Source organism: Crinia signifera, chromosome 1 (assembly GCF_055691185.1).
Source record: "Crinia signifera chromosome 1, ASM5569118v1, whole genome shotgun sequence".
Lineage (NCBI taxonomy): Eukaryota > Metazoa > Chordata > Amphibia > Anura > Myobatrachidae > Crinia > Crinia signifera.
This window is the reverse complement of record NC_139217.1, coordinates 127,966,490-127,993,335: the sequence shown is the minus strand read 5'-3', so window position 1 is coordinate 127,993,335 and position 26,846 is coordinate 127,966,490. Positions and strand designations below refer to the sequence as shown.

Here is a 26,846-nt window from a genome sequence, read left to right as displayed (position 1 = left end):
ATGTATCCATTACCACCATCACTGTCCACCAATGTTCATATATTTATATGCCCACTGCCACAATATATATTTAGAACCCTTGGAATTCAAACCCAACCCATTTATAATGAAAGATTTTCAGCAAAGTCTTTCCCCTACTGAAAATCTCTTGCTCTTTGGGGAAAATAGCTCAGTGTGTACGCACTACTTTGGTGAAAGATATATCTATCACAGATTTTGGCAAAGTCTTTTGAAATGAAAATCTTCAAGTGTGTATGGGCCTTTAGTCTCTTCCCAAACAGAGACAGCGCTATAAATGAAGATCTATGTATGAACCCAATGCAATATATGTGCTGGCAGCCACGTACCTCGCTCTAATACTCTGGCTACTATAATCCGGACATAAAAAGTAGCCCACAGTTTTCTCTAGTGTTTATGTCTGCTTATCGCTAGGGTAGTTTGCCGCGTTGTAGCCAATCGCAGGCGGTCTCTCATGTCACGGCTCGGAGGAAGGTAATGAGCGCTGCGCTGTGATTGGCGCTTGGCGCGCCGTCGGGTGACCTGTCTGGGAGTGAGGCTAGTATACTGGTGTGGTTATACAGGTGTCGGGCCGTCTCCGAGAGCAGATCCAATCGCTGCTGCTGTCTCCCCACGGCCGCCAGGTATGTGACGGGGGCGCGATGTTATATACTGAGGCTCAGGATCACTGCCGCATCTGTGTACTCTGCTGTAGGCAGTGGGACCTGCGCTTCCTCCCCCAGCATGGCTTCCGCTTATTTCCTGCCCTACTGTGGGCTCTGTAAAGTAATAATGGGGTATGACCGCCGTGCAGTGAGAGATTATGTAGCTCCACGCACAATTTACAGAGCAGCTCATTTTCCCCGTATACTACCAATATGCCCTTACGTATAGTTCATAAGTTACCCCTCAGTCCAAGGCCAGCTCTAGGCCTACTAGCACCCTGTGCAATTTTTTAAGCCTTCCTCCCAAATGTGGTGACTTTGCTCCACTATACATATGCCACACACCGTGTTGCCCATGACGCATATGCCACACAGCGTGTTGCCCATGACACATATGCCACACACCGTGTTGCCCATGACGCATATGCCACACACCGTGTTGCCCATGACGCATATGCCACACACCGTGTTGCCCATGACGCATATGCCACACACCGTGATGCCCATGACGCATATGCCACACATCACTGTGTTGCCCATGACGCATATGCCACACATCACTGTGTTGCCCATGACGCATATGCCACACATCACTGTGTTGCCCATGACGCATATGCCACACATCGCCGTGTTGCCCATGACGCATATGCCACACATCACCGTGTTGCCCATGACGCATATGCCACACATCACCGTGTTGCCCATGACGCATATGCCTCACACCGTGATGCCCATGACGCATATGCCACACACCGTGATGCCCATGACACATATGCCACACACCGTGATGCCCATGACGCATATGCCACACACCGTGATGCCCATGACGCATATGCCACACAAGTGCCACTTACCTACATGTTAAATGCTAGGGTCTTCATGTTCGATGCCATGGGGTTTACATGCTCATAGCGGAGGACTCATGGTCAGTCAGGGCTCACTCAGAGAAGCAGCTGCAGGACATGACACTGGGGGGTTTCTCGGCTCAGTCAGCCTCACTCATTAAGGGCAGGAGCAGAGAGGTTTGATGGTTCAGTTCATGGCAGGGGGCAGCCACAGCCAAAGGTGGCCCAAACAGGGCTGGAGCACTGAAAAGTGGGGCCGGGTGGTCACAGAAGGCTCAGTCAGGAGTCGGGACACTGGTTCAGCCTGCCCTGTGGAGAACAGGGAGTAGGACGGCCCTGCTAGGGCATGATTTTTTTCAGCTTACAGGAGCAGAGTCACAGCCAGCCACAGGCTCACACAGGGCTGCAGCACTGCACTGGGGCGGTAGAGCCTAGGGCTCAGTACACTGGGACAGGCAGCCAGCCTGGTGTGGTGCCAGCAGCAACCAGGCTGCCCTGTGGAGCCTCCTCAGTGTCCTTGACGAGCTTCTGTGCATGCGCCGGAAAGAGCCGGCCTGAGCTGCACCTGCTGCAGATTGTGCAGTTTATGCACAGGCTCTGACTTGGCCTGGCACACAGTGACCGCATTGAGCTGCCTCAATTCATCACTGTCAGTGCTGCCGGATGGTGAAATGCGCCATGCTTTGGACTCTCGGCAGAAGAAGACACTTGCCTAGGTGAGGTCAACTGCGGACTCTGCTGGGCACTGTTCTTAGACATTTATAGTCCTAGAACGCAACCTCTCTGGACACCAGACTGTCCGGACTAATTCCGGACGGGTGCTAACCCTATTAATGGGGGGGTTTGGCACCCAGTGTGGCCGCTCCGATGGAACGTGTCTGGAGCCGCCCCTGCCTCAGACGTCTCATACATGGGCTCTGTGAGCTCTTGTGTATACATGAACTTATTGCCTCTCTATGAATGGGATGTAGTTAGAATCCTGGCAGTCAAAATCCTGACGCCGAAATCCCGACACTTTCTCCCTCTATGGGTGTCCACGACATGTCTCGATAAAGGGCTTGGCCCGAATCGTTGAAACACAAGCCTTGTGTTGATATGTAATCACTCTTTCTCCAATAGGACTCAAGGCACTTAACAGATACAGTGAATGCAATACAGTACAGAAACAGTGAAGTACAGACAAAAAAGCTTTGCAGGGAAGTGAGTTCCATAAAGTTGGAGTCGCATGGCTAAAGCTCGACCCCCAGATGAATTATTCTGACACGGATTAGAATGATCCATTGTACACATTTATATAATGTGTACCCACAATCTGTATCTGTCATATGTAGCCATCGTTCATTGAAACTAATAGGACAACTGGGGTGTAGCTGCATGCAACAATACTCTCGCTTTCTAACAGGATAATGTCGCGTGTATGGTGGATGCGATGTATCGCTGTATTGCATTGTTCGGTTACACCATTGCATAGTGTGTATATCCTGCTTAATAAATACCACATTTATCACAATTAGGGGCCTCTGTGCCAATACTAGAACTTTAAAGTGAAGTTTTGCATGCAGAGCTCAAAAGCTCGGGGTTATTTACATATTTGAAGGATGAAAAAGAAATCACTTTAGAAGCACAATTATTCTCCTAAGAGCCTCAAGTAGAGAGAATACAATGGCAATGCAGAGAGGAAGAAATATGCTGCTACTTGTGTTGGCAATACCTTTTCAGCATTGCACACACTATAGGAGTTCCCTTCTCCAGGATGCTGTCAGTATTCTGAACACCTGCATTTCCACCATCAGTCATCCAAATATATTCCCCTTCTCCATATAGGGGGTTAATCTTATTCATTCGGTCTGCGCGTTTCTGCGCATGTGCAGACAAAGGGTGCGTGTACCCACTGCGAACATTCTGCTCGCCGGGTGCACACACCCTGCAAATACCAAAGGAGCTTCCAGACACCACCTTGCTGCATTTGCAATCCCAGCCTGGGAGCTACAATGTTTACTACAGACAGATGACTCGGCTTACTCAGGCTGGCTGTCGCAGGGCACCTTGCGAGGCCAGAAAGTATACTTCTATAGAAGCCTATGTTGGGTTGCTCCCAGAAACACCAGCCATTCTTGCCCCCAAACTGCCCTTTCAGAACCGTTGCCTGTCAATCAGGTAGATGCAGACAGGGCACTGCGTGTGATCCCTCAGTACCTAATAGAATAGGAATAATTGAGAAACTGCATGGATGTTTGTAAAAGAGACCTACCTAAATCCAGCACTTTAATTCTAGACTAACTAAATGATACACGGTTCGGCCAAGATTCTGTTGTTGTTGCACTTTATTGCTCACTGTCCTGGATGGTCCGGTCTACCTCTTGATTTACAAAATTGTCTGTGAATCCATAATTCACCTTGTCTACAGTGAGAAGATGTGCAACAATTCAGCAGGGAAACAGGTTCCTGTTAGTGGAGAGAGAACGTCAACTATCTAAATAACGTGGGGTCAAGGTGGGGTCAAGTTCTCTCTTGTTAACCTTTGTGCACTGATGCTGATTGATTTGATTTGTTAATAGAGTGTCAGCCTAGATGTCAAAACGCTGAGGTTACCTGGATTATTCAGCATTGAAGACCGGCTACCTTAGACAGTGCTGACTTTTCAGAGGTAGCCGTTGGAGCTTGCCCTTGCTCCTCTCTACTGCTTGCATCTTTACAGGGAAGTGACAGCTGCTCCAGACATTCAAGGACATTGCTGCCAGCACACAAGGAAAGGAGTGACAGGTCTGCCAGCTTGACAGTGGGGCTTCGCTGGCTTGACTCAACAGCAACCAGAAAATCCCTGCTGCTCTGGTACTATACATAGCTCTGCCGGTTCTCTCACTGCTGGCGGGAACTACCTACCTTGTACTTTGGCTGCTGCTCTGAGGTTCCGGCTTCTGTACTGAGCTGCATTTCCGAATAGCCACTCTGGTCTCTGCCTGATACAGTACAGCCTGTCTACTGAAAAGGCCTCTTCTGAACTGTCCTCTTTGAGAGGAAACCTGACCAGCACAGCCATGCTCTCCTGCAATCTCGTCCGGACTCCTCACACAGTAAATGTCCCCTCCTATTTAATTCCTTTAGCCAAGGTCCCAGATTACTCCCTCCAGCAGCTTGAGAAGGTTCCAGTTCATTGCCAGCTGTTCCTCTCGCAGATGGAGGTGGCGGGGATATCAACTCCTTCAAAAGTCCACACTGGGCCATGCTATAAATAAAATCTATTAACTATGCACTGTACACAATTTCTTTGGCCAGACAAAAAACCCAGGGTTTCTCTGATACCCCGTTCTCACTGCAGCCAAATTCCCGGGTCTAGCATGTAGACCCGGGAATTTTCCATTTATCACGGGATTTTTGGCAGTGTGAACGGGTTGCATATCCGGATTTCATACACGGGTAAAACCCTTCTTTTTACCCGTGTCTGAGATCCGGATATGCAGACACGGGTTGACCCGTTCACACTGCCGAAAAACCCGTGTTTAAAGGCAAATTCCCGGGTAGAACTTCCTCACCCGGGAATTTACCTTGCAGTGAGAACGGGGGTCCAGCGCGTCAGTCCCCGGCATTTAATGCCGGGTAAAAGCCGTGTCTTTCTCAATCGCAGTGAGAACACGGCATTACTAAATATCTGGCTCCCAAATGTTCTGGAGGTGTGGGACTACCTGATTTCACTGCTTATAACCTTTCGGTTTTATTTAGATGTTCTGCTGAAGAAATCACCAGCATATTACTCACATACCTCCCTGCTTTTCCCCCCTCCCTACACAATGTAAACTTTTCTAGTTGGCAAGAGAAAGGTTTGTCTGACTCTTCAAAAGTTTTCAACCCTGGAGGTAATAGACTCTCCTTCGCGTAGATCCGCACAAAATATGACCTACCACAGTCCCATTTTTTCATGTACTTGCAAGCCTGTGCTCTTTTACCCCCCCCCCCCATTCACCCCCTTTCTCTGTGTCTGACCCGCTCCAACACATTCTGTACCTACCGCACAAAATATGTTTCTCTAATGGCTGGCAATAAGTCAGATAGTTGATAGGGAAAATCACAGGTCGGTTGGTCCAAGGACATCCCATACATTACTAAGATCTATGAATCTTCTGAAATCGTCCGATTTACAGGAGGTTCACTAACTTGCAATTCAGAGAGCATGTATATCCCTAGCTAGGTTCGTCCACTTTCACCCAGATAATTTCAGCTCCTACCCTAAATGCCATGTATCCAGTGCATCGTTTTATCACTTGATAGGAATGTGGCATCATAAAGAAATTCTGGAACAAATACATTTTATCAATTGCACTTTTCGGATTAAAATTTTCTTAGACCCGCTGGCATGCTTACTTGCAAATTTCACCAGGTGAGACCTAGGCCGTACTTCTGAAATGATCATTCCAATATTGACTCTATTAGTCACTATTGCCCGTAAGATTATTCTGATACACTAGACCTCTAAGTCTTCCCCATTGATCTCTGTAACCCTTTTCATTCAATATACCACATGATATTGTAACTGTTACCTATGTTTCAGTTGTCTCTTATGTAATCTACCTGGATTCTCGATGTTTGCATTTTTACATGTACTCTTACTACTAGGTACCGAAATCCATCTGTTATGGATCCCACATTATGTGGATGTGGAATACTTTTCATACCACACTTTTATGTGCTGCTATATTCTTTTTTTTTTTTTAACTCAATAAAATTATGTAAAAAAAAAAAACTAGGAACTGTACACTCCTCACACCAATTGTACCTTAACGTTAGGGGAAGTGACGCCCTACTGGCATTGGGGCCGCAAGCTTGCATCTCCTTAGGCATTTGCCTACTTTGCCTTTAGCTAGTCAGAAACCAGTCACCAGTCAGAAAAGAGAAATAAAAAGAACCAACTGGGGAGACTTGTGGGAGTTGGGAATTATCAGGGAGAAAGCGACTGTGTGTAGTGGGGAGAGCACAGCTTGACTTGCTGGTGGTTGGAGTGCTGTCCCCTTTCATATAAGGTATTTGACCATAAGAAAAAAAAATGTAATAGCTGTTGGTAATTAGTCTTATTTATCATCTATAATTTTTTTTTTTCTATTTATTTACTTTTTGATATGGCTTGATTGCATAGCGTTTGAAATCTGCTCATGCTTGCACAGGTGGTCATATAAAATGCAGTTTTACGGTGAAAGAGGTAGGTTCTGATAGTCTCAAGCTGCATAATAGAGTGGCAGATGTATTAAGCCTTACAAAGAGAGAATATACATATATCGGAAATGCTTTTTTTTTTTTTTTTTTTTTTTACAGTAGAACTGTGCAAACCAGAGCAAGTGTTATCAAGGGTATATGAAATGTGCTTTAAAATTACAAAATTTTATCCCTTGGTTTATTAGGTTATGAAATGTTTTCTAAATCTATAGCTTGCACTTCCTGGGAGTTATGTCTGCTTATTGGTTGACCTGTCACCAGAGGATGATGTACATGATGTGATCCAATCAGAAGCTGTAATTTGCGTTATCACGGAAATGACAGCTTCTTAAACACTGTACACACTACACGATACAATGAGCGATATCACTTGTTTTGACACTGCTGAGCAGCGTTGTTCATTATGTCAAGAAAATAAAAGGTATTTAAGCTACCTACTGTAGTTAGCAAAAAAGAAGGCGGAGCGTTGGTATGGGATAGCTTTGTCAAGCGGCTATGGTAAGGAATGTTTAACTCCTTAAAAAGGGGGATTAGCAAAGAATACAGAAAAAAGGTAGCGCTAATACATGAGCCTTTTATGTTTCTATGTTTAATACATGAGCCTTTAATAATAAGACATTTATTGTGCACTTTAAAAATCAAATACGAATAAAAGCATAATGCAGTAAATTAAAATAAACAATGAGGGGCCACTTGCATCTGGAATCAGTCATGCGTTCCTAGCTATGTCGCCTGTTAGGAAATTTCTTTGGTAAATGTCAATAGGTTTCTCTCATATAAATGGTATATTTACCAAACAATGTCCTCCAGGGGAAATGATCCACTTTAGGAAAGCATAGCAGCTGTATCCTCCTGGGTGATGTTTTCGAAGTATCCAGAGTCCCGCTGATGGCAAATGGTAGCTGAAACTCACAAGGCGACTGGTCCGGATGGCAAAGTGCATATGTGCTGTGCAAAGGATGGCAAGGGCAAAGTGGCTGGCCTGCAGCTCCTGGCGCGTTTCATTGTTTATTTTAATTTACTACATTATGCTTTTATCCGTATTTGATTTTTAAAGTGCACAATAGATGTCTTATTATTGAAGGCTCGTGTATTAGCGCTACCTTTTTCTTTCTGTATTCTTTGATCATAATGTCGCCTAGTGTTTATGCTTCCAACGGCATACAACATGCGCTCCCGTAGCTTGTTAAACACCCCATCTGTTGTCAGGTGTAGGAGTTGATTGTTAACCAGCACCATACTGCCGAATCCAGTATGACCCCCAGCCCCATGCGCTGGCATTGGCAAGTGTGTATGTACTTGCTGATGCTGACATCCCACCTGGTCATCCTCGGCCGCCAGGATTGCCCACTGTGTATGGGTCACTAGTAGTATTCCCACTCACTCTGCAGCGTTATACAGTCAGGGTGAAACAAAGTACAGGGCCTGCTCTGGTGAGTCCTCAGGGGTCCAGTTAATTGCACCATAGGAATTAATTGTATTTGGTATGGTGCTTTAGGTTGGAAACCAATGTTATTAGTGGTATTGCTTTAAGGTGGAAAGTACTTAGATGTTTTTGGTGTCCTCTTCCCCCACCTCCCATTTCACTTTTTTTACCTTTATGAACTGTTGCCTACTATCTATTACGTGGCTGCAGTGCATGATTAAATTAAGATATTCTCTATCCAGCTCAAACAAATAGCAACATGTTTTTTGTATTCATTTTAACAATAAAATCTGTGAAGTTCTTAAGATACACATGACCTTTCACTCTTTCTCCGTAGTGTTTAAACATGCCCAAAAAGAAGACTGGAGCCCGGAAGAAGGCAGAGAGTCGCAAAGAGAGAGAAAAACAGCAAAGGGCAACTCGAGGAAATGTGGACTTGGCCAAACACCCCTGTAATGCTTCTATGGTAAAATATCACTTTTAGCTGTGTTCATTGTGGAACACGGCTTAGAACATATTGTTATGGGGGGGGGGGGGGGGGGGTGGGTGAGGATTTAAACAGGTGCAATTTGCTGTACAATTTCAGATGTCCCTCCTTATGTATACTCCCACTCCTAACTGTGCCCGTGAACATTTGCGGGCACTGCATACACACTGGCATAGTCCCGCGATGCATCTACATGTCGGAGTATAGATGAGCGGACGTACCACTGTACTTACAAAATGGGACTATTATTAATCAATGCATTGGACTTGTTTTAGGGGTTTTTAACTGCTTAATTAAAAGCTGTAATAACAGGAGTCTAATAAGTCGTCTTCACGCTGTGCGTATGCTTGCCGTGCTATTGGTTGGACTTCAGAGATTATTCCTTCTCCAGGACAAACTTTTGTCTTTTCAGGGGTAAATGAATTTCTGTCCAACATTGCGCTGCCATCAAGTACTGCATGAGTGTGTTGGGTACTATGGGCTTTATATCATTAGATGCACCATTGCTAAAACTCATTCCAATATCACCAGGATACCTGGGGTTACTCTCATCTCTAGGATGAATAGCCTTCTGAGCTCCAGTGTGTAGTCTATGGACACCAGTCCCATGGGATTTTGGATGAATTTCTTTTATTTTTGCGCTCAGGGTACATTGTTACATCAGGAATCCACATTACCAATCAATATATGGTTATTATTGCAATTTAGAGGCTATTCCTAAGAAACCCACAAAGGTGAGAAGTCAACAGAATCACTGTCACAATGTTTACAGTGATTTTGGACAATGGGAAAGAGCATTTGCATCTTCCAAGACCTAAAGGAATATCCTTGGATTTTGCAATATACAGAGAAACCATCTCTGCAACTTACAGTATACCTAGTAAGTAAGAGCCTTTGCTGTCTTCACTTAAGATCTGGGAGTCCCTGGTAAAACATCCCATGCCTTCCAGGCTAAATCACAAGATCTCCCTATGTTGTGCCCATGGGGGCACATCCCATTGATGCACTGGCAGTCCCATGGACATTGCTGTTCTCCCTAGTTCATAAGCTTTGTAGACATTGTGGAATCCTGACTAATCTCCCATTACGGTCACCTTGTGTATTTCATTTAAGCTATGCCTTCTTTTTTAGGACTATTTATTTCACCTGGCCATGTCAGAATGATACATAAGTAGAAGTTGGTGACTGTGTGTATGTTGCAGGCATGTAATCTACAACCCTCAGAGTTGTGCAGTCCTCCCTGGCTTGATGAGACAAACAAGAACCGGTCCATAACTCTCATTTGCGTTTTCACCTTCAGGGTGCTTTGTAAAAATAACTTATCTGCGTTCCCGTTTGTGCCCTCAATCTTTTTTTCATCTGTTAATAATATAAAGGCACTTCTAAAACCAGCTGATCATGTTTGATGCATCCATCTGTTTTCCATGTGGTCAGCAGGACCTGTACTTGGTTTTGAATGTCCTATGTAGTTTCCCTTTTGAGTCCATCAATTCTGATTTATATTTTGGTAGATTTTACTGTAGCATCTGTTACCATACTTGGTCTTGCACAAATGCAAAGTAATCCGACAGTCAGATGTTTTCTGCAGTGGTGATGGTAGTTCCCTTTGGCTTCTCCATGCACTCAGTTGGGACATGTAAACCTTTTGAGGTGATGTGGCTTAGAATGCTGGCATACCATGTGATCAAAGTGGCCATCAAGTCCCCTCTCTTTTTTAAATGGTATATGGTTGGATTTTTGTTGCAATGGGGCAGATGTATTAAGCCTGGCGAAGAGGTAAAGTGGAAGAGAGAACGCACCAGCCAATCAGCTCTGTTTGAAATATGACAGTTGGGAGTTGCTTGGGGCAGATGTATTAAGCCTGGTGAATAGATAAACTAGAGATAAAGTGAAAGGAGGATAATGCACCAGCCAATGTCCTCCACATAGCTGTTCATTCTAGGAAATGAATCTGCTAGCATAGTAAGCATATTCAGTCTGTGTAGCCCTAATACTGTAGGCCAGACAGGGATTTTTATGTTTACTTTTTCTCTGAGGCTGTAGTAGGACACAGATTAAAGCCACACAGCAATGCTGATTTTCACTCCTTTTTTTTTTTTTTTAATTCAACGCCTATGGGGCTCGCTGCCCCTGACGGAGATTTTTCACCACCGCAGGGAGCCTGCCTGCCCCAGAATGACACAGGCAGCAGAAGCTGCCCCCCTGGGAGAGATGTCAGGGGGCATGGGTAGGGAGCCACTGCACTGGTCCTGCTCATGCATATGTAATGAGCGGTACCAGTGTGCAGGGAATATTTAATGAGCGGCTCCCCGCCCCCTGCACATGAATAAAAATAGCATGCCCCTTCACAGAATAAAATTACTGATTTTTTTTTTTTTACACCAAAAAAACAAACAAAAAAAACCTTTATTTTAAAAGATCAAAACCCGGTTCACCTTAAAAAGATGTCGAATGCAAAACGGTGAATCACGGCAAAAATCATGCCGAAAGCAATTCTCCATCCTAGCATTGAATACACTCTCGGCGAATCCCAGTGAAAACCCCATTGAAATACACCAGCGAATTGCAGCGAACATGAAACGGAGAACTGGGCGGCATTCACTGTGAACATTGAATAGGGTGAATCAGATTTTCAGTGAAAAAGATTCACAGCAAGGAGTGAAAACAGCCCGATTCGCCGGAAAAAAACGGTGAATTGGGAGCATTGGATACTGCCCAAACAATGATACAATAAATACGGCAGTCAACATTCCTGCCAAAGCAATTTGTGCTGCGTTGAATTACGGTACAGACATTCGTTCAATAAATAATACAGAAGATATATAACAGACATGTGTATTGTCTCTTTCTCAGGTACAAAGAAATCAAAATGAATAGGTATATTCTTCGTGATGGCATGGTTTTAAACTGAGGCGCAGACTAAGGGGGATATTCATTCTCCCACAGCCATCTCCTGATGGGGGAGATGGCTGCGGGGCCCTATTCAATGCTGTCTTCCCCGACAGCATTGAACAGGGGATCTTGGCAGAACAAGCCCAACTTTACAAGCCGCTCGCGGCCACTCCCCCTTGTCCCACGGCAGGCGGGACATTGAATTCCGCCTGCAAATTCTCGGGCAGACCGGGACAGGGTCGCAGCTGTCGGCCCAGCTCGACGTCCATGACCCAACATTGAATACCCCCCTAAAAAGGTTTTTAGTTCATTTCAAAAGCCTCACCTGCATAACTCTCTGAGCTCCCGTGCCACCTTGGAGATGTCTTATTTGCTTTTTTCTTACATCTTAAAACATTATTTCCCATTAACTAAAAAAGCATTTAAATAAAACGATATACTTTGTGCTATATGTTCTCTTTCTTTGGTTGCTTATAATAATAAACACTGGTGTAGGCTCTATCTAATGGGTTATAGGGTCGACTGTATGAAGGTCGACCACTGAAAGTCAACAGGGCTTAGATTGACAGGGTCGCAAGGTCAATACAAGCATTAGGTCGACAATGGGATGGTTGACAGTCAAAAGTTTTTTTTTGTCCCGAATATCGTCCTAATCAAAATAGACAGGAAGTGCGATGTGTCCCCTTGCTTGGCTTTCTGCACTCGCCATGCTGTTGGCGCGCTTTTATTCTCCCACCATGCCATTGTGGATGGTCGGGTATGAAATGTCGCCTGTTGGCTCAAAGAAACCGTGAAAAACTCATGTTGACCTATTGACTGTTGACCTTCTCATTTTCAATTGAATGCTTGTGTCAACCTTTCGACCCTGTCGACCTTAGCTATATCGACTTATTTAAGGTGTTGCAAAATATGGGTGTGTATACATAGCTTCGAGTTGTGGCCCCTAGGCAAGACCTAATAATTTATATAGTATGTCAGTTGCAGGGTGATTTTTGGGGCATGCCCCCCCTGGAGATGTTTTACTGGGCTGCTTCAGAACATCACAATGTAACACTTATTTTAGCCTGTAACACTCCTGACGCTTTCACTTATATAATGCTCTGTAACATGTCACTTGCCTTTCCCTCACTAGTGTGCTGCCTTGGGATGATATTTGGGCAGGCGTAGGAGTGTCCCGCGTGGATACGGTCAGGATGCCGGCGGTCAAAACACTGGTGCTGGAATTTCTACCAGCTTTCATAATAGTGGCACAGGGATCCTGACATCACTGGAGATGCGGATGCTGTTGCCACAATCCTGACAGCTGGCATCCCGATTGTAAGCATGCATGTTAGGGATAGGCTTTGGGGGGAGAATTTTGGCGCCAACCGGGAGCATTAGGGTTTGCCATTAGGTAGCCAGCCCCAGTCAGGATTTTTGCCTCATGGTGTGTACACACGGTGAGATTCCTTTGCTATTTGACTTAAGATTCGATTGCTATGCAAACTTTGCTCTGCAGAACTTACATACAATTCATGCTATCTACATTAGATTTCCAATATATAGTTATTGCTGCACTGTCTATTTCTCTATTCGATTTGTGCTGAACAGGAGCGCACATCTGCATCAAATCGGGATCGAAAGGTTAAAAACCTGTGCGATCGACATACGATCCGATGCGATTTTGACTATATAGTCAAAATCTAATGCCAAATCTCACAGTGAGTACACGGCATTAGACTCGAACCCTTAGAAAGTTATAGACTTACCCGAAGAAAGCCAAGTAAGCCAATATAATGCAAAAAATAAGTAAATAAAATCTTGTGTTATAACATTTATTGCAAAATGTATTACTATTCTAAATGTATTACTATTCTGTTTGAATGGAGCGCCTGCATTCTTTCTATGTGTATAGGTTCTAATTAAGTCTAGTTCCTCATTATGTATAACCCTTCTGCACTAAAACAACATTTATATGGTTCACTGAGAGAAAACTAGTCCTTACCTCTATATAAACTGATTAGATTCCCTCGTCCTGTCCCTCTTCTACCTTTTTTTATTTTTTCCCCACTTTTATGACGCATGCATTAAATATAATTGATACTTTGCAGTCTTCATACCTATTGCTCCCTTGTCTACCATAATGGCACATGTGTCCTCTGAGTACTCGTTATAAGCCGGTGTAAAAAGATAGAACTCTGTCACAAGGAATAATTTAGGAGGCAACTGTACATTTCATATTGCTTCCAGTGACAGGGGTATATAGTTGCGGTGCAAGCAGATAAGTTAGAGATTGTTAATCTTCAATGCGGGAACCATTATTTTCCTGAAAGCTAAAGTACAGCTTAAGTAAACACTGAGGGGAGTTTGTCATGTAAATGCTTATCCTGTTTTCTCTTTGTTTTTATAGGAGTGTGACAAATGCCAAAGGTATGTTGGATGTTTTTATGTTATTATTTTCCGGGCAGCTTGTCAATAATATTTTAACGCTTTGAAATGTTCTTTTTTTTTTTTTTTATGTGTGAAATGAAGACGGCAGAAGAACAGGGCTTTTTGCTACTTCTGCAGTTCTGTACAGAAGCTGCCTATGTGTGCCCACTGCGGTAAGTGATCATACACTAGAAGCTACCAAAAATGTATATGATCATAAGCTAAATGAGCCCTTCTGTGTATTTCATTTGACAGATTGACATTTGCAATAATTGTTTTATTTGTACAGGTTGATATACAGGCTAAGTTCTAATTTGGCAAACACAATGCCTTCTGTGGGTTGGGTAGAACCACATCTGTGGGTTTTAATCGTCTCCATAGACAATAAAAGACGGTGGGTTATATTCAATTAAAGTCATTCATTCCGACTTTCATTTGTCGAAATGAATCCGACATGCCCTATTCAATTAGAAGCCAAATCCGACTGTCTGATTTTACTGCTGCTCACCCGGCACCGTCCTCTCTGCCGCAATCCGACTTTTTTTTTATAGTCTGATTGAGATTGTTGCAAACGGGGACAAAACCTGTCAGATTTGGCCGTGTGTCTGGCAAAAGCACCTGGATCCACAACTATTCCACCAATCCACGTGGTTTCTGAAAGGTCGGAGCATTCCACCTGTCAGAAAAAAACAGCCCTTATTGAATAGGTCAGAACCCCTTCTCACCTATTCAAGTAGGAAACTGCCATCTTTCCAACAAGAGTTTCAACTGCAGTTGAGTATACCCCTATGACTGCAACCGGTCAGAAGTTACTTCTTTAAACAAAGTGTCGAAAGCTTTGTATTATTTAGCTTGTTTATTTTTTTAACAAATTTAATAGCTTGATGTATATTTGTAGGCAAACAGTCTGTTTAAAAATTGATTGTCCTCGCTTAGATTCATTTTGCACCGTGGCAAGACCATGTCATGCTGCATATTGGAAGTGTGCAGAGATATTTAGGCTAGGTACACACTACAACAATAGCTTCTTGATTTGCCTTATCGGAATAACCATTCCTGAAAGCGCAAGTGCTTGGTCCTGCAGGTCGCATGCAACATTTGCTGGTTGGCCGTCTAGGGTTATGAAGGGTGGAACGAGGTTTTGTTCTGTCATTCATTACAGCATTTAATGTGTACGGCTTATCAGGCATGATCCGATTGGCTATCGTTGTAGTGTGTCCCCAGCCAGGAGACAGGTTGTTCTAGGCCTTCTGTTAATCATGTGGTAAACATAAAGCTGCCTGTTTTAATAGCAGGTAATATTTTCTGCCTCACCGTATAACTTTGTGCTTTCTCTTGCACTTACTGTCTGCACAGCACACCATCTTAATGGTCTACCTTCTTGGTGTGCTGGTGACTGCAGGCGATAAATAAGACGCCATCGTTATGTGGCAGGCTATACCTTTTGGGACAGGTTTTATGGTAGAACAAGAAGGTTATATGTGTGAGTCTGGAAAATACCATCTTGGGAAATGTAACATAACAAACCTCTCCATTCCAAAATGCAGGTTTACTGCTTTAATATCTGTCATATCTCAAAGCAAATATTAAATCTGATTAATTATTACAGGAAAAACCAAATGCATGATGAAATCCTCAGACTGTGTCATTAAACATGCTGGAGTTTACAGCACTGGCATGGCAATGGTGGTATGTATACAAGTTCATTCATTGTTTTATTTATAGTACAAGGTGGGGCGACGCTCACCTGGCTCCAACCAAGAAGGGAAGCTGCTCCCAACTGCTGCCCTCCAGTGGCCGGCGCCCCAGGCAAATGCCTAAAGCTGCCTAGTGGTGGCGCTGGCCCTGCATATTTACCTGATCATTGGGCTCTGAATATACGCAGCCCAATGATCAGCTCTGAATCAGGCCCCAAGAACAGAAATGCATTAAATAAAATGGGCCCTAAACCCCGCCCATTATGTAAATAGCCTTATAATGAAAGATTTTCAAAGACTTTTTACCTCCTGAAAATCTTTTGCTCTTTGGGGAAAATAGCTCAGCACTACTTTTATTTATTTTATTTATTAACAGTTTCTTATATAGCGCATACATATTCTGCAGCGCTTTACAGAGGTGAAAGATAAATCTATCAGATTTTGGCAAAGTCTTTTGAAATGCAAATCTACAAGTGTGTATGGACCTTAAGTACTGTATATTATGTATTTAGGTGAAAATCTTTCTGGTGATTTTTATCTATTTAAGCATATACACCGTATAACCACAAGATGGTGCTATAAGCACAGAAGTGTCGGTTATAACTGAAAATTGTTGTAGTGAGGAAATGAGCTCTGAAATTAATGCAACCAAGATCTCTGCATTGCTACTATCAGGGAGAATGTAAATGCCCCCATACACTTGTGCGATTTGGGCCCTTTTCACACTATTTTAGACTAATAAATCGTATGAAAAGTGTCAAATCTTATGTCTTTTACGTCCAATTCTGATCTGATGCATGGTCCCGTGTGCATCTGATTGGATCCAGAGATTGTTGCTGCAGCAATAAGGACATCATATCCTGCAGCGGTGAATGGGATTGCATGCAAAGTGACTGCATACAATAGGCCAGATGTATCAAGCTTCAAAAAGTGATAAAATGGAGAGTGGAAAACAACCAGCCAATCAGGTCCTTCCTGTCATGTTACATACTGGGTTTGAAAAATGACAGGTAGCAGCTGGTTGTTTATCACTCTCCACTATCACTTTTTGAAGCTTGATACATCTGCCACAATGTATTGTATGCGATCTAGCTGCAGGGAGTTGTAGCGATATCACATGCAATGCTATTCACAGTATACTGAAGGAATCGTTTCTGTTTTTTTCTAGTCTTATTAATTGATTTGAGAAACTTCAGTTCTGCCTGTTACTAGCATTACTGAAAACTCTGTTAACATGATCTCAGGGCTGGAGCTACCACTAGGCAGCTTTAGGCAGCTGCCTAGGGCGCTGGCCACTGGAGGGCGCCCCTTATTTATCTGTGTGGGGCAGCACAGGAGGTGGAAGGGGGGAGCACAGTAGCTTCCATCCATCTGACCCACGAGTACAGTGCATGTTCTGCCGGCGGCAGTGAAGGCGTCCATGTCCTCTGCAGTCTCCGTGCGCTGAGGATGCCAGGCTGGCTGTACGTGCGCCAACCGGTACTGTTGGCGCACGTACATTTTGCCTGTCATTTTGCTGCTGCATCTGTTTACCGCCTGTGTCCCAGCTCCTCTGGACGTCTGCTGCAATGGTTCACCACCCTGGTCCACACCGAGCTGCTGATGAACAGCGCAGTGCAGGTCACCGTGGAGAGCGGCCGCTATGGGTACAGCTTCCCCAAGGAGAGCGTGCAGGGCCTGGTGGGGTTCCCAAGGGATCAGGGACACCTGGAGGTCTGTTACCCCGACACCCACTATACAGTGCCCAGCATGAGAACCGAGGTAATGGAGGGGTGGGCGGCTGCGCACGGGATAGGCAGACCATTTGCCTAGGGTGCTGAGGAACCTAGCACCGGCCCTACATGATCTTACACACGCACCAGTATATTACAGATAAATGAGCTTATCTTTATGTGTTTGGGTTAGCCCAACACATTACTCTATCTGTATGGAATGTTATCAGTAAATGGCTCTTGCCTACTTGTTAAATATTTTGCTGTATTCTGTAGTGGAATAAATCGCTGCTGCTGTAAAGTCGTGTTCACACAGCTCTGTCCAGGCAATGTCACTGAGCCCTGTGTGTATAAAGATGTAGTTAAGCCGTCAGAGAGATGGAGCCCAAGGAGCCACAGCCAAATACAGTGTAGCAAAAATATTCTTGCCTGCACTGTCTATATGGCCGGGCGATAGCGACGCTGCGCATCACTGTCATCCACTGTGTACACACGGGGGTGATTCAGGCAAACCACCTTAGTGATTTTGACAATGCAGTGAGAATCACCCCCGGTGTACACCCCTTAAGGCACAACTAGATCAGAGATTCTTGCCATATTGATAAACTTCTTTAAGGCGGCAGAAATTAGAGAGAACCAGTCCTCACTTTATAAAGTGACCATTGAATCATGAGGGAAGGGTCTTCCTCCATTTACAATGACACTGCAATTAAGGGGATATAATGTTAATAATAAGATTCTTTATACACAACATACTAAAACAACAATACAACGTAAAATAAACTGGTCCCTATTAAATTCACAAGATATACAGCTAAGATAATTATGACAACAGGTTGTGTGTGATCTTTTTAGATTACTGTGGTACAGTTTAGTATTTTTTAATGATTTGTTGTATGATTATATATTAACTTCTGCAAATGTGTTAATTCACATTAATTATATTCTAGATTTGCACACCTCTTTTTCTGTTTGCAGGGTGCAATTTGTGACTTCTGTGAGGCCTGGGTGTGCCACGGCAGGAAATGCCTCAGTGTGCACGCATGCCTCTGTCCACTAGCTTCTGCTGAATGCATTGAATGTGAAAGGGCCGTCTGGGACCATGGTATGTTAACACAATGAGTAGATGATAGAACTATTAACATTCAAGGTTAAATGTTTTGATAAAGCATTAGTATACATGTGTGGGCCCAGCAGTCTTAATGGTACTTGTGGAGTATCACGGCTCCCATCGCATGCCATATATAGTGGCATGCGTTTGGATGCGATTTTTGCAGGTTTTTACCATTTTTACAAAATTGCATGCGATCGCATCGTATGCGATTTGATCGCATGCGATTCCATGCGTTTTTTAACAGAAAAGCATCCAAATGCATTGAAATTAGTATCAAACATGTTCAATGGCCCCCAAATAGCATTTTTGAGGCTGTACCACCCCCACTATCAACCCGAAGCGCGGCGAGCGGCGGCGGTACGCGTCCTACAACCTTTTCATACCCCCACTATCCACGTCGGCGGGGAGTAGAGAATAGAAAGTGTGGCGAGCCACCGAAGCGTGGCGTGCGCACGCGGACACCTGTGAAGCCCGCGAGGGGACGCGTATACCTGTGAAGGTATCAGTGTCCGCTCGCTAGGCTCGCCACGCTTCGGGCTCGGTGGCTCGCTGCACTCGCCACATTTTCTATTCTCAACTCCACGCCGACGTGGATAGTGGGGGTATGAAAAGGTCGTAGGACGCGTACCGCCGCCCCTCACCGGCTCGCTGCTCTCGCCACGCTTCGGGTTCACGTTGATAGTGGGGGTGGTACAGCCTCAAAAATGACATTTGGGGGCCATTGAACATGTTTGATACTAATTTTAATGCATTTGGATGCTTTTCTGTTAAAAAACGCATGCGATGCGATTTTTTGCTATGCGATGCACATCGTGGGAGCCGTGATTATCAACAAGTACCGTCTTAATTAATTTATTTCAAATGGGGCCTATACAAGAAGCGATTTAGGGGCATTTCTAAGCAACTTCAATAGATCGCTTAGAAAATGCTAATAGATTGCTTCTTGTGTAGGGACCATGACGATAGCGATGCAGCCCTGCACGCCGCTTTCGCCCGGAGATTAATATCCATGCTGGATACTAATCGGTCAGGGCCAGTGTTCTAACAGATGGCTTAGCACACATTGCTGACGCACCGCTGTGTGCTGGGCGATCTTGCTGAGCAATCTAGCATCACTCAGCACATCTCCATGTGTGCAGATTTCTTAAGAAGCCATAGGTCTGATGCACCATACAAAAGGGAACAAAGCATATATAACTGGAACTACATGGACAGAAAAAGGGGCCACACTGGAAGCATAAATAGAATGCATAAAAGTGGGTTACATAGGTGATATACAGAAGATAAGGGGCAGAAGGCACTGGTAGATGCAGTGGAGACAGGCAGGAGTATAACCGGAAGGAGTGCTTAAGAAAACTGAGTTTGGGGATTATATTAAGGGTTGGTTAGGTAAAATGTACATCTTACAGATGTCTCCTTTTCAGTACACTGCTCTATAACCTATATCACCCTCTACCCCCTCTGACGGGAGGTGCTTCTTATCCACTACCCTTTCTGTGCAGTAATTATTTATCAAATGTCCCCTGAATCGACCTCCCTCCTGTGTTAATGCATGTCCTGAAGTTCTAATACTTGTCTTCCTTGTTAAAACCCTTCATTTATTTAAAAGTTAGTAACATGTCCCCCTTTCCTTTTACCGGTCTTCACTATACATGTTAGGAACCTTGAGTCTTTCCTTGTAATTTTTGTGCTGTAGACCCTTTTAGTTGCCCTTCTTTTAACACTAGGGAGGCTAATCCTGGTCCATTTTTTTCAATCATTGGTTTTGGATTGAAAAATTGTCAATCCTACGATTGGCCTCCTGTTATGGTGCCACGCTGGGAACTGCTAAGAAGCAGTCCTTCAGCATGTGGGGATGGGTAGAGAGGGCAGGCTTGGGAGGATGCAGCGAGGACAGTTGGCGGACACAGCAGCATGATTCCTAACATCCATTTTCTGGCAGCGCTTGAGCCAAATGCTTCCTGGCAGAAAGGTATGAAATGTGCATTTCAATCCCAAAATCCTGGGATTGGAGGATCGAATCCTGAGAATAATTGTCCTAAATTTAGGTATCCCACCGATCACAGGATTGGCATCACACGCTCTAATCTATTTATATCCTTCTGAAGATATGGCCTCCAGAACTGGGCATGGTATTCTATGTGAGGCCGTACCAGTGACCTATACTGTACAGTGGCATTATTACTACTTGATTTGCTTCTATGCACTTTAAGTCACCTAAAATAGTCACTCCTACATCACTTTCCTATTTAGTAGTTTCCTTTTTATAGTGGCATTAATTCTATATTTAGCCTTTGGGTTTTTGAGACCCAAGTGCATATTTTGGCATTAAACTGTATTTGCCACTTTCTTGACCATTCTTCTAATCCATATAGTCAATGGTTTTTTTTTTGTTTTGTTTTTATTGTTTTACCCCTCCTGGTGTGTGTCTACCCTGTTGCATTTCTTTGTGACCTCTGCAAAAAAGGCACACTTTCCCTTTTAGTACCATTTTGCAATTTTACCAACAAAGATATTTAAAAGCACCGGTCCAAGTACAGATTCCCGGAGTACTCCACTGGTAACCTATCCCTCCAGAGACTGAACTCCATTTACTACAAGTGCGTTTCCTATGCCTAGATCTTATCCATTCAGCTGCTTTCCAAAATTAGTTATAGTTTAATATTATAATGTGTGTAAATATTGATTTATTCACTGCCTGTGGAAGCAGAAATACAGTGGGAAGGTACAGATCTGTCCTTATACACCTAACCACAGTACGCATGTAACACAAGACTCAAGTTTGTTTCAGAGAATCTCTGGTTTCAGGTTTTCATCTCACACCGGTTATTTGTAACCTGTCTGCAGGACAGGAAGCCTCTCGTAAGGAGAGGGAATTTTCCAGACTATCCGCTTCCACTGACTCTGAGTCAGTCTGGGCCCAGGCTCTGGTAATATCAGTAGTAGTGCCAAATATCTTTGTTACATATTTTTGTGCGAATGTGAATCTTGGTCGTCTTTGGTTCAGCTACAGCAATAGTGTGTGAGGACACATCTGTAATGAATACTGACGTAAGATTATGGAAGTAAGCCCACAAAGTATGCTGCTATTACGAGGAAAAAATGCAGGGTAATTTCTGACCTGCAGCAATGCTTAAGCTGCTAATTGCTAATACTAAACGTTTAAAGTGGCTTACATCACAATGGGGGCAGTGAAAGTGCTAATAAGTCCCCCAGGGGATCAAAACCTAAACAGCTGTCTATTACTGGCTCTCAGCCTAAACCTTGCAAAGTTAAACCTTGTGAAAAACTGGATTGTGGATAAAATTGTATTTCCCAATGGCATGATTTTAGCATATACTGTTTTTTATTGTCTACCGATTTAGAGTGTGGAAAATATTCATTGGGTCAGGGAGGCTTGTTTGTTTCTGTTGTGACAACAGATCTGCTTTGTTATGGGCCATACCCCCGGAACGGTTTTAGCCCTATTTCTAAGTTATCTGTCTAGATCGCTTAGAAATTAAGCACGGGCCGCTCCGTTTGTATACCCCCGAGGGTGATGTCATCCCCTCGCCTCCGGCAGGTATCGGCCTTCCTGCGCACCCATGGGAATGCCCAGCATTTTCATGGGAATGCCCATAAAACTCTGGGCGCTCCCATCCTTCCCTCCCTCCCCTCTGCGAACTGCCCGGCGAGTGAGCAATTAGGGTTTGCACATGTGCAATACCCGACTACGTGTGATCCAGAATCGGCCCCTTTGTATTTACATGTACTGTAACCTAGTTTTCGAGGCCGAAACACCCACCATGTAATGATAATAATCATGTGACTTTCTGCTGTGCAGGTGGCAGGATATTCAGCTGCTCATTTTGTTACAACTCCTTGTGTGAAGACGACCAGTTTGAACATCAGGCTAGCTGTCAGGTCCTGGAAGCTGAAACCTTTAAATGTAAGTTTTATTTTTCCGTCCAAGGGGAAGTGGAAAACTGCAATAATTGGTTCTTGCACAAGTCCAACATTATTAGTTTAGTGCCAATTAAAACAAGTTTATTTCTGAGAATCTCTGGTTTCAGTTTTCCACAGATTTGTAAAGTACAGAATTTGTCCTTATCTCACAGTGGGACAGATGTATGAAGCAGTGATAATGCAGGAGAAGTGAACCAGAGGAGAAGTGGCCCATGGCAACCAATCAGCACTGAAGTAACATCTATAATTTGCATAATATAAAATTATACAGAGCAGCTGATTGGTTGCTATGGGCCACTTCTCCTCCCTTATCACTGCTTCATACATGTGCCCCACTGTAGCGGAAGTACAGTAAGTAACCCTCTTAATTCTTTAGTAGAACAAGCTTTGATATGTTGAATACATCAACTCAGGCTTGCCAAAATGGAGACCACAGCAAGTACTGGCTTCAGCGAGACAATAGTGGGAAAGGAGTTGCCATCAGTTTGGTCCTATTCAAAAATGTATTTTCCAAAGCAAACTTATAGATAAGTGTGTGTTTTGGTCAACATCTTTATTCAGTTGTTTTCAACAGGTGCTTCCTGCAATCGCTTAGGACAGCATTCATGCCTCCGCTGCAAGGTAATATTTGGCTTACGTCTTTTTTTTTCCGCTCCATCCATAATTACTGATCGGTTGCAGCAAAACAAGGTCCAATTATCTGTCCGAGTGGGTCGATAATTGGACCGTGTACAGTATGTCCGCCAGAACAGAGATGTGTAACCTTAGTGGTGTTGAACTACAACTTCAATTATGCTCAGGGAGCTAAATAATGGACCAGATTTGGAAGATCGTAGCTCGCCTTAAATGAATTGCCTATCCCTGCAGTATTGGATCACCTGCTTCTGCTATGGTTTACTGCTGCTACTTAGAAGGAAGCCTATGTAATGTTCGATGAAATGAGTGTTCTCTGCAGTGTTGTGCTGTGGGGTAATTTTTGTCGTTGGAATTTGGACAGGCATGCTTCTGTGACGATCATGTTAAAAGCAAAGTTTTCAAAGCGGAGAAGGGAAAGGAGCTGCCCTGTCCAAAATGTGGCCATGAAACCCAGGAAACGAAGAATTTGAGCATGTCTAGTAAGTCACCTTTTTCATCTAAATGTTCTGTTTATCTGTTGTAATGGTATTTCGCAAGATTTACAAGCGATACAGTAGCCTACGTCACATTGTCATTTTTTCAGCTTAAATTTATGTGTAGACACTGCAAAAAGAATGTTATGCCTTTAGTGTGCCGTAGGGTTGGTTGTTGGTATTTCTGAAGTGTCTTTACGTCAGTTGCTGAAATTCTTTAAGACGAACCAGTCATATATAGCTGAGTTACAGCCTGTTCCTATCTTTCATAATGGTTCCAACATGTTTCTAATAGTCTAATTGCCCATATCGGCCCCTCTGTGTTCATATGGGGGGGGGTACCTGGCAGCAGGTGAGTCCACACAGGTAGTACGCATTTTCTATGGAACATCCTTTAGTGCATCTACAGTACTTATAGCAATGTTTCCCTAGGCATAGCATTTGCTGTCCTATTTCAGATGTTTTCTCATTTGTGGAAACCCAGTTTTGTGTAGGGATAGTTATGAAGGTTCAACGCAGGAATCTGGAGTTCAGAAGATACTAGGTAAAACCTTTTAGAGGGGTATCCAATCTCCCGCCGCTATTCCCAATGGGAAATGTCTTTACCGTCAGCATTGAAGAGGAATCACGGCGGAACACGCCCACTTTTCGCTTTTCGGCAGGCGGGACATTGAATCTGCCGATTTGCTGTCTGCAAAACGCAAACGGCCCCGGTCATAAACTTGGGTCTTTATCAGAAGAGCTTTCCTGGCAGTTAATTAGTCATAGATGTATCCCAATTTGTTTGCAAAAACTTATACCTCTTCCACCCCCCAATTATTACCACAGTGGTACCTTTGCATAATACTGTACGTATACAGTATGTAATACCCCAAAACCTCTGTTACACCAATTTATTAAACAGCGTGGGATTCTTGTATAATTCAAAAGGGGGCGCGCTTTATTTTCATTTTTGCACTTGTAATATACTAATTGCAAGAGCTATTTCCAATTAAAGTCAATGGAATTTTGGTATGCAGTGCACACTCTGTGGTATGCCTATGTAATACTTAAGCCCATTGAAATAAATATGAAGATCAGATGATGTGTTGATAATATTTGTGAAATCACCAGATTCAATTAGCTCAAAATCGCCATAATTATCAGCTTGCTCTAGGAATAAAATCTCTGTTAGATTAGAGCAGGCATGTCCAACCTGCGTCCCCCCAACTGTTGTGAAACTACACATCCCAGCATGCCTTGCCATAGTTTTAGCATTCCCTAATAGCAAAACTGTGGCAAGGCATGATGGTTATTGTAGTTTCACAACAGCTGGAGGGCTGCAGATTAGAGAGTCTGACAGTAAATTCACTATATTTTTATGGAGATTTGAAACTGCTGAATAAAATTGCTCCTCGGCCATGAAGTCAAACAAAATATCCTTCCATTCTCCAATAACCTGCACTTAATGCTTGAGTGGTAATGACCAGAATAAATGTTGCATACTACTTACCAGTTCTTGCTTTTTACGTTCCGCAGCGCGTACTCTGAAGTTCGGCAGGCAGACTGGAGGTGGTGATGATGATGACAATGGTGCCTCTGGCTATGAAAACTATTGGAAGAATCTTGCATCTGGTGCCACCAACACCTACTACGATGATGAGGAAGAGGATGAGGAGGATGATGAAGAGGGGGATGATGAAGAAGAGAAAGACTCTGACACCGAGGCTTCGGAACCTTTTAGTCACTTGAATTTAGGCAGAACATATGCTAGTGGCTATGCCCACTATGAAGAGTCTCAATGAGACATGATGCGCAAAACAGTCAGATTACAGTAGCTTTACGCTAACTTGCCCATTGTAACACCTATGTCTCATTTGATAAATAAAAAATCCAATATTTATATGTAAAGTTTATTTCAATACTAGTTTCTCGCGTGGTCCCTAAATATTTAAGAAAGAGGTTTTATCATGTTTTGTTCTAGGTCAGTTGCTTAAGATTGCAACACTACATTGATACTAAATAACAATGGGAAAGCATGCTAAAATACTTACATGACCTTTCCAAGTAAGATCTATTAAGTAATGGACTCCAATTACCCTGCAATTCGCTTCCTTCATGGCAGTTCTCACCCTGGTTTCCTGGATTTTGTATGTAGCCCTATGGGGCTGTGAACAAAATTCCACAAGTTCATACAGCTGCACTTATTAGCACCATGACTTCATTGTAATTAATTGGATTGACTCTGTTTTTGTAAAGTTATTAACGGGTCAGATTGGGTTAAAAAGAGTTTAATTATATGCATATTCGGCTATAACTAGAGATACCTCTGTGGGATTTGAGAAAAATTGAGAGGTTTTCTTGTCTAATATCCGCCGCGGGCCCACATGGTATTAGAATCGGCCCCTTATTTTGCCAAGTATGAAAGTTTTTAAAAACTTGCAATATTTAAAATGGGTTAATGTACAATATTCTCCGAATAAATGCCAAACCGTATAATTTTATCAAGAATCGACTTATTTCTATGGAAAATGGAACTTTGTATGTGCTGTTTTATTTATGATGTACAAGAGGAGCATTTGTTTATGAAGGGACAGTGTTGTTTATGGGCAAGTTATAATATATGGTCATTTTTAATGAGATTTGTTTTTGCTGCAGCATGGAGGATTATTTTGTGTGAATCGCTCTGACACATGGAGTACCCGCGGGTTTATTTTATTGAAGGGGGAGGTTCATGGCTGAATTTCAATTGGATCAATAAAATAAATGTATTCTACGTAACTTCTTTACTTTCGGCTTCTTATTTTTACCTTATAACGGTCTACCATGTCTTGTTTCTTGTAGAACTACGTGAGGGTAAAACATTTTTTGTAAGTAGACCTAATAAAGGGAATTTACAGCTGGTAAACCATGCATGTCCAAACTATGACCCTCCAGCTTTTGTGAAACTAAAAGTCCCATCATGCCTTGATACAGTTTTGCTATTAGGTAATGCAAAAACTATGCAAGGCATGCTGGGATGTGTAGTTTCACAGCAGCTAGAGGGTCACAGTTTATACATGCCTGTGGTAAACTAACCTGAGAAGAAATGATTGATGTACATTTCATCCTTTGTCTGCCAAGTTGGGCTTCAAGGTGATGTCTTACAAGAAACAAATGCCATAAAAATGGAAACAAGCTAACTTTGCTCCATGATAGAAGTGTCAGTGTAGCGGTACAGTATTAGTATTCTCTGCCACATTACCAATTTCATTACCTCAAATTTCATATTTCCAAAGTGTATAAACTGATATATAAAGTAGAAAAAGTGACTAGTGCAGTATATTTCTGCTACTCGGACAGGTTTATTTATTGGCATATATTT

General features: G+C 43.3%; 1 protein-coding gene across 2 annotated transcripts; it reads left to right on the top strand.

Annotated features, from left to right (window-relative positions):
* The first annotated feature begins 471 nt into the window (after positions 1 to 471).
* Positions 472 to 26,267, top strand: NOAZFP (nucleolar atypical zinc finger). 2 transcript variants are annotated; one of them, XM_083173261.1, is made up of 10 exons: positions 472 to 492; positions 8,476 to 8,604; positions 13,907 to 13,926; positions 14,029 to 14,099; positions 15,536 to 15,615; positions 18,314 to 18,440; positions 22,273 to 22,377; positions 22,969 to 23,015; positions 23,392 to 23,509; positions 25,022 to 26,267. In XM_083173261.1, exons 2-10 carry the CDS (start codon positions 8,485 to 8,487, stop codon positions 25,285 to 25,287), a joined length of 954 nt encoding a protein of 317 aa, XP_083029387.1. In that variant the 5' UTR covers positions 472 to 492; positions 8,476 to 8,484; the 3' UTR covers positions 25,288 to 26,267. The 2 variants fall into 2 exon arrangements, with proteins under 2 accessions (XP_083029387.1, XP_083029380.1); XM_083173254.1 differs by lacking the exon at positions 472 to 492 and adding an exon at positions 500 to 641.
* Positions 26,268 to 26,846: the final 579 nt, after the last annotated feature.

Excerpts from the sequence above, each read along its gene's own strand:
- NOAZFP (XM_083173261.1), top strand. The coding sequence starts at position 8,485 with ATGCCCAAAAAGAAGACTGGAGCCCGGAAGAAGGCAGAGAGTCGCAAA. Across the intron at positions 22,378-22,968 it reads GGAAGCTGAAACCTTTAAAT|GTGCTTCCTGCAATCGCTTA; the intron begins GTAAGTTTTATT and ends TGTTTTCAACAG. Across the intron at positions 23,510-25,021 it reads GAAGAATTTGAGCATGTCTA|CGCGTACTCTGAAGTTCGGC; the intron begins GTAAGTCACCTT and ends TACGTTCCGCAG.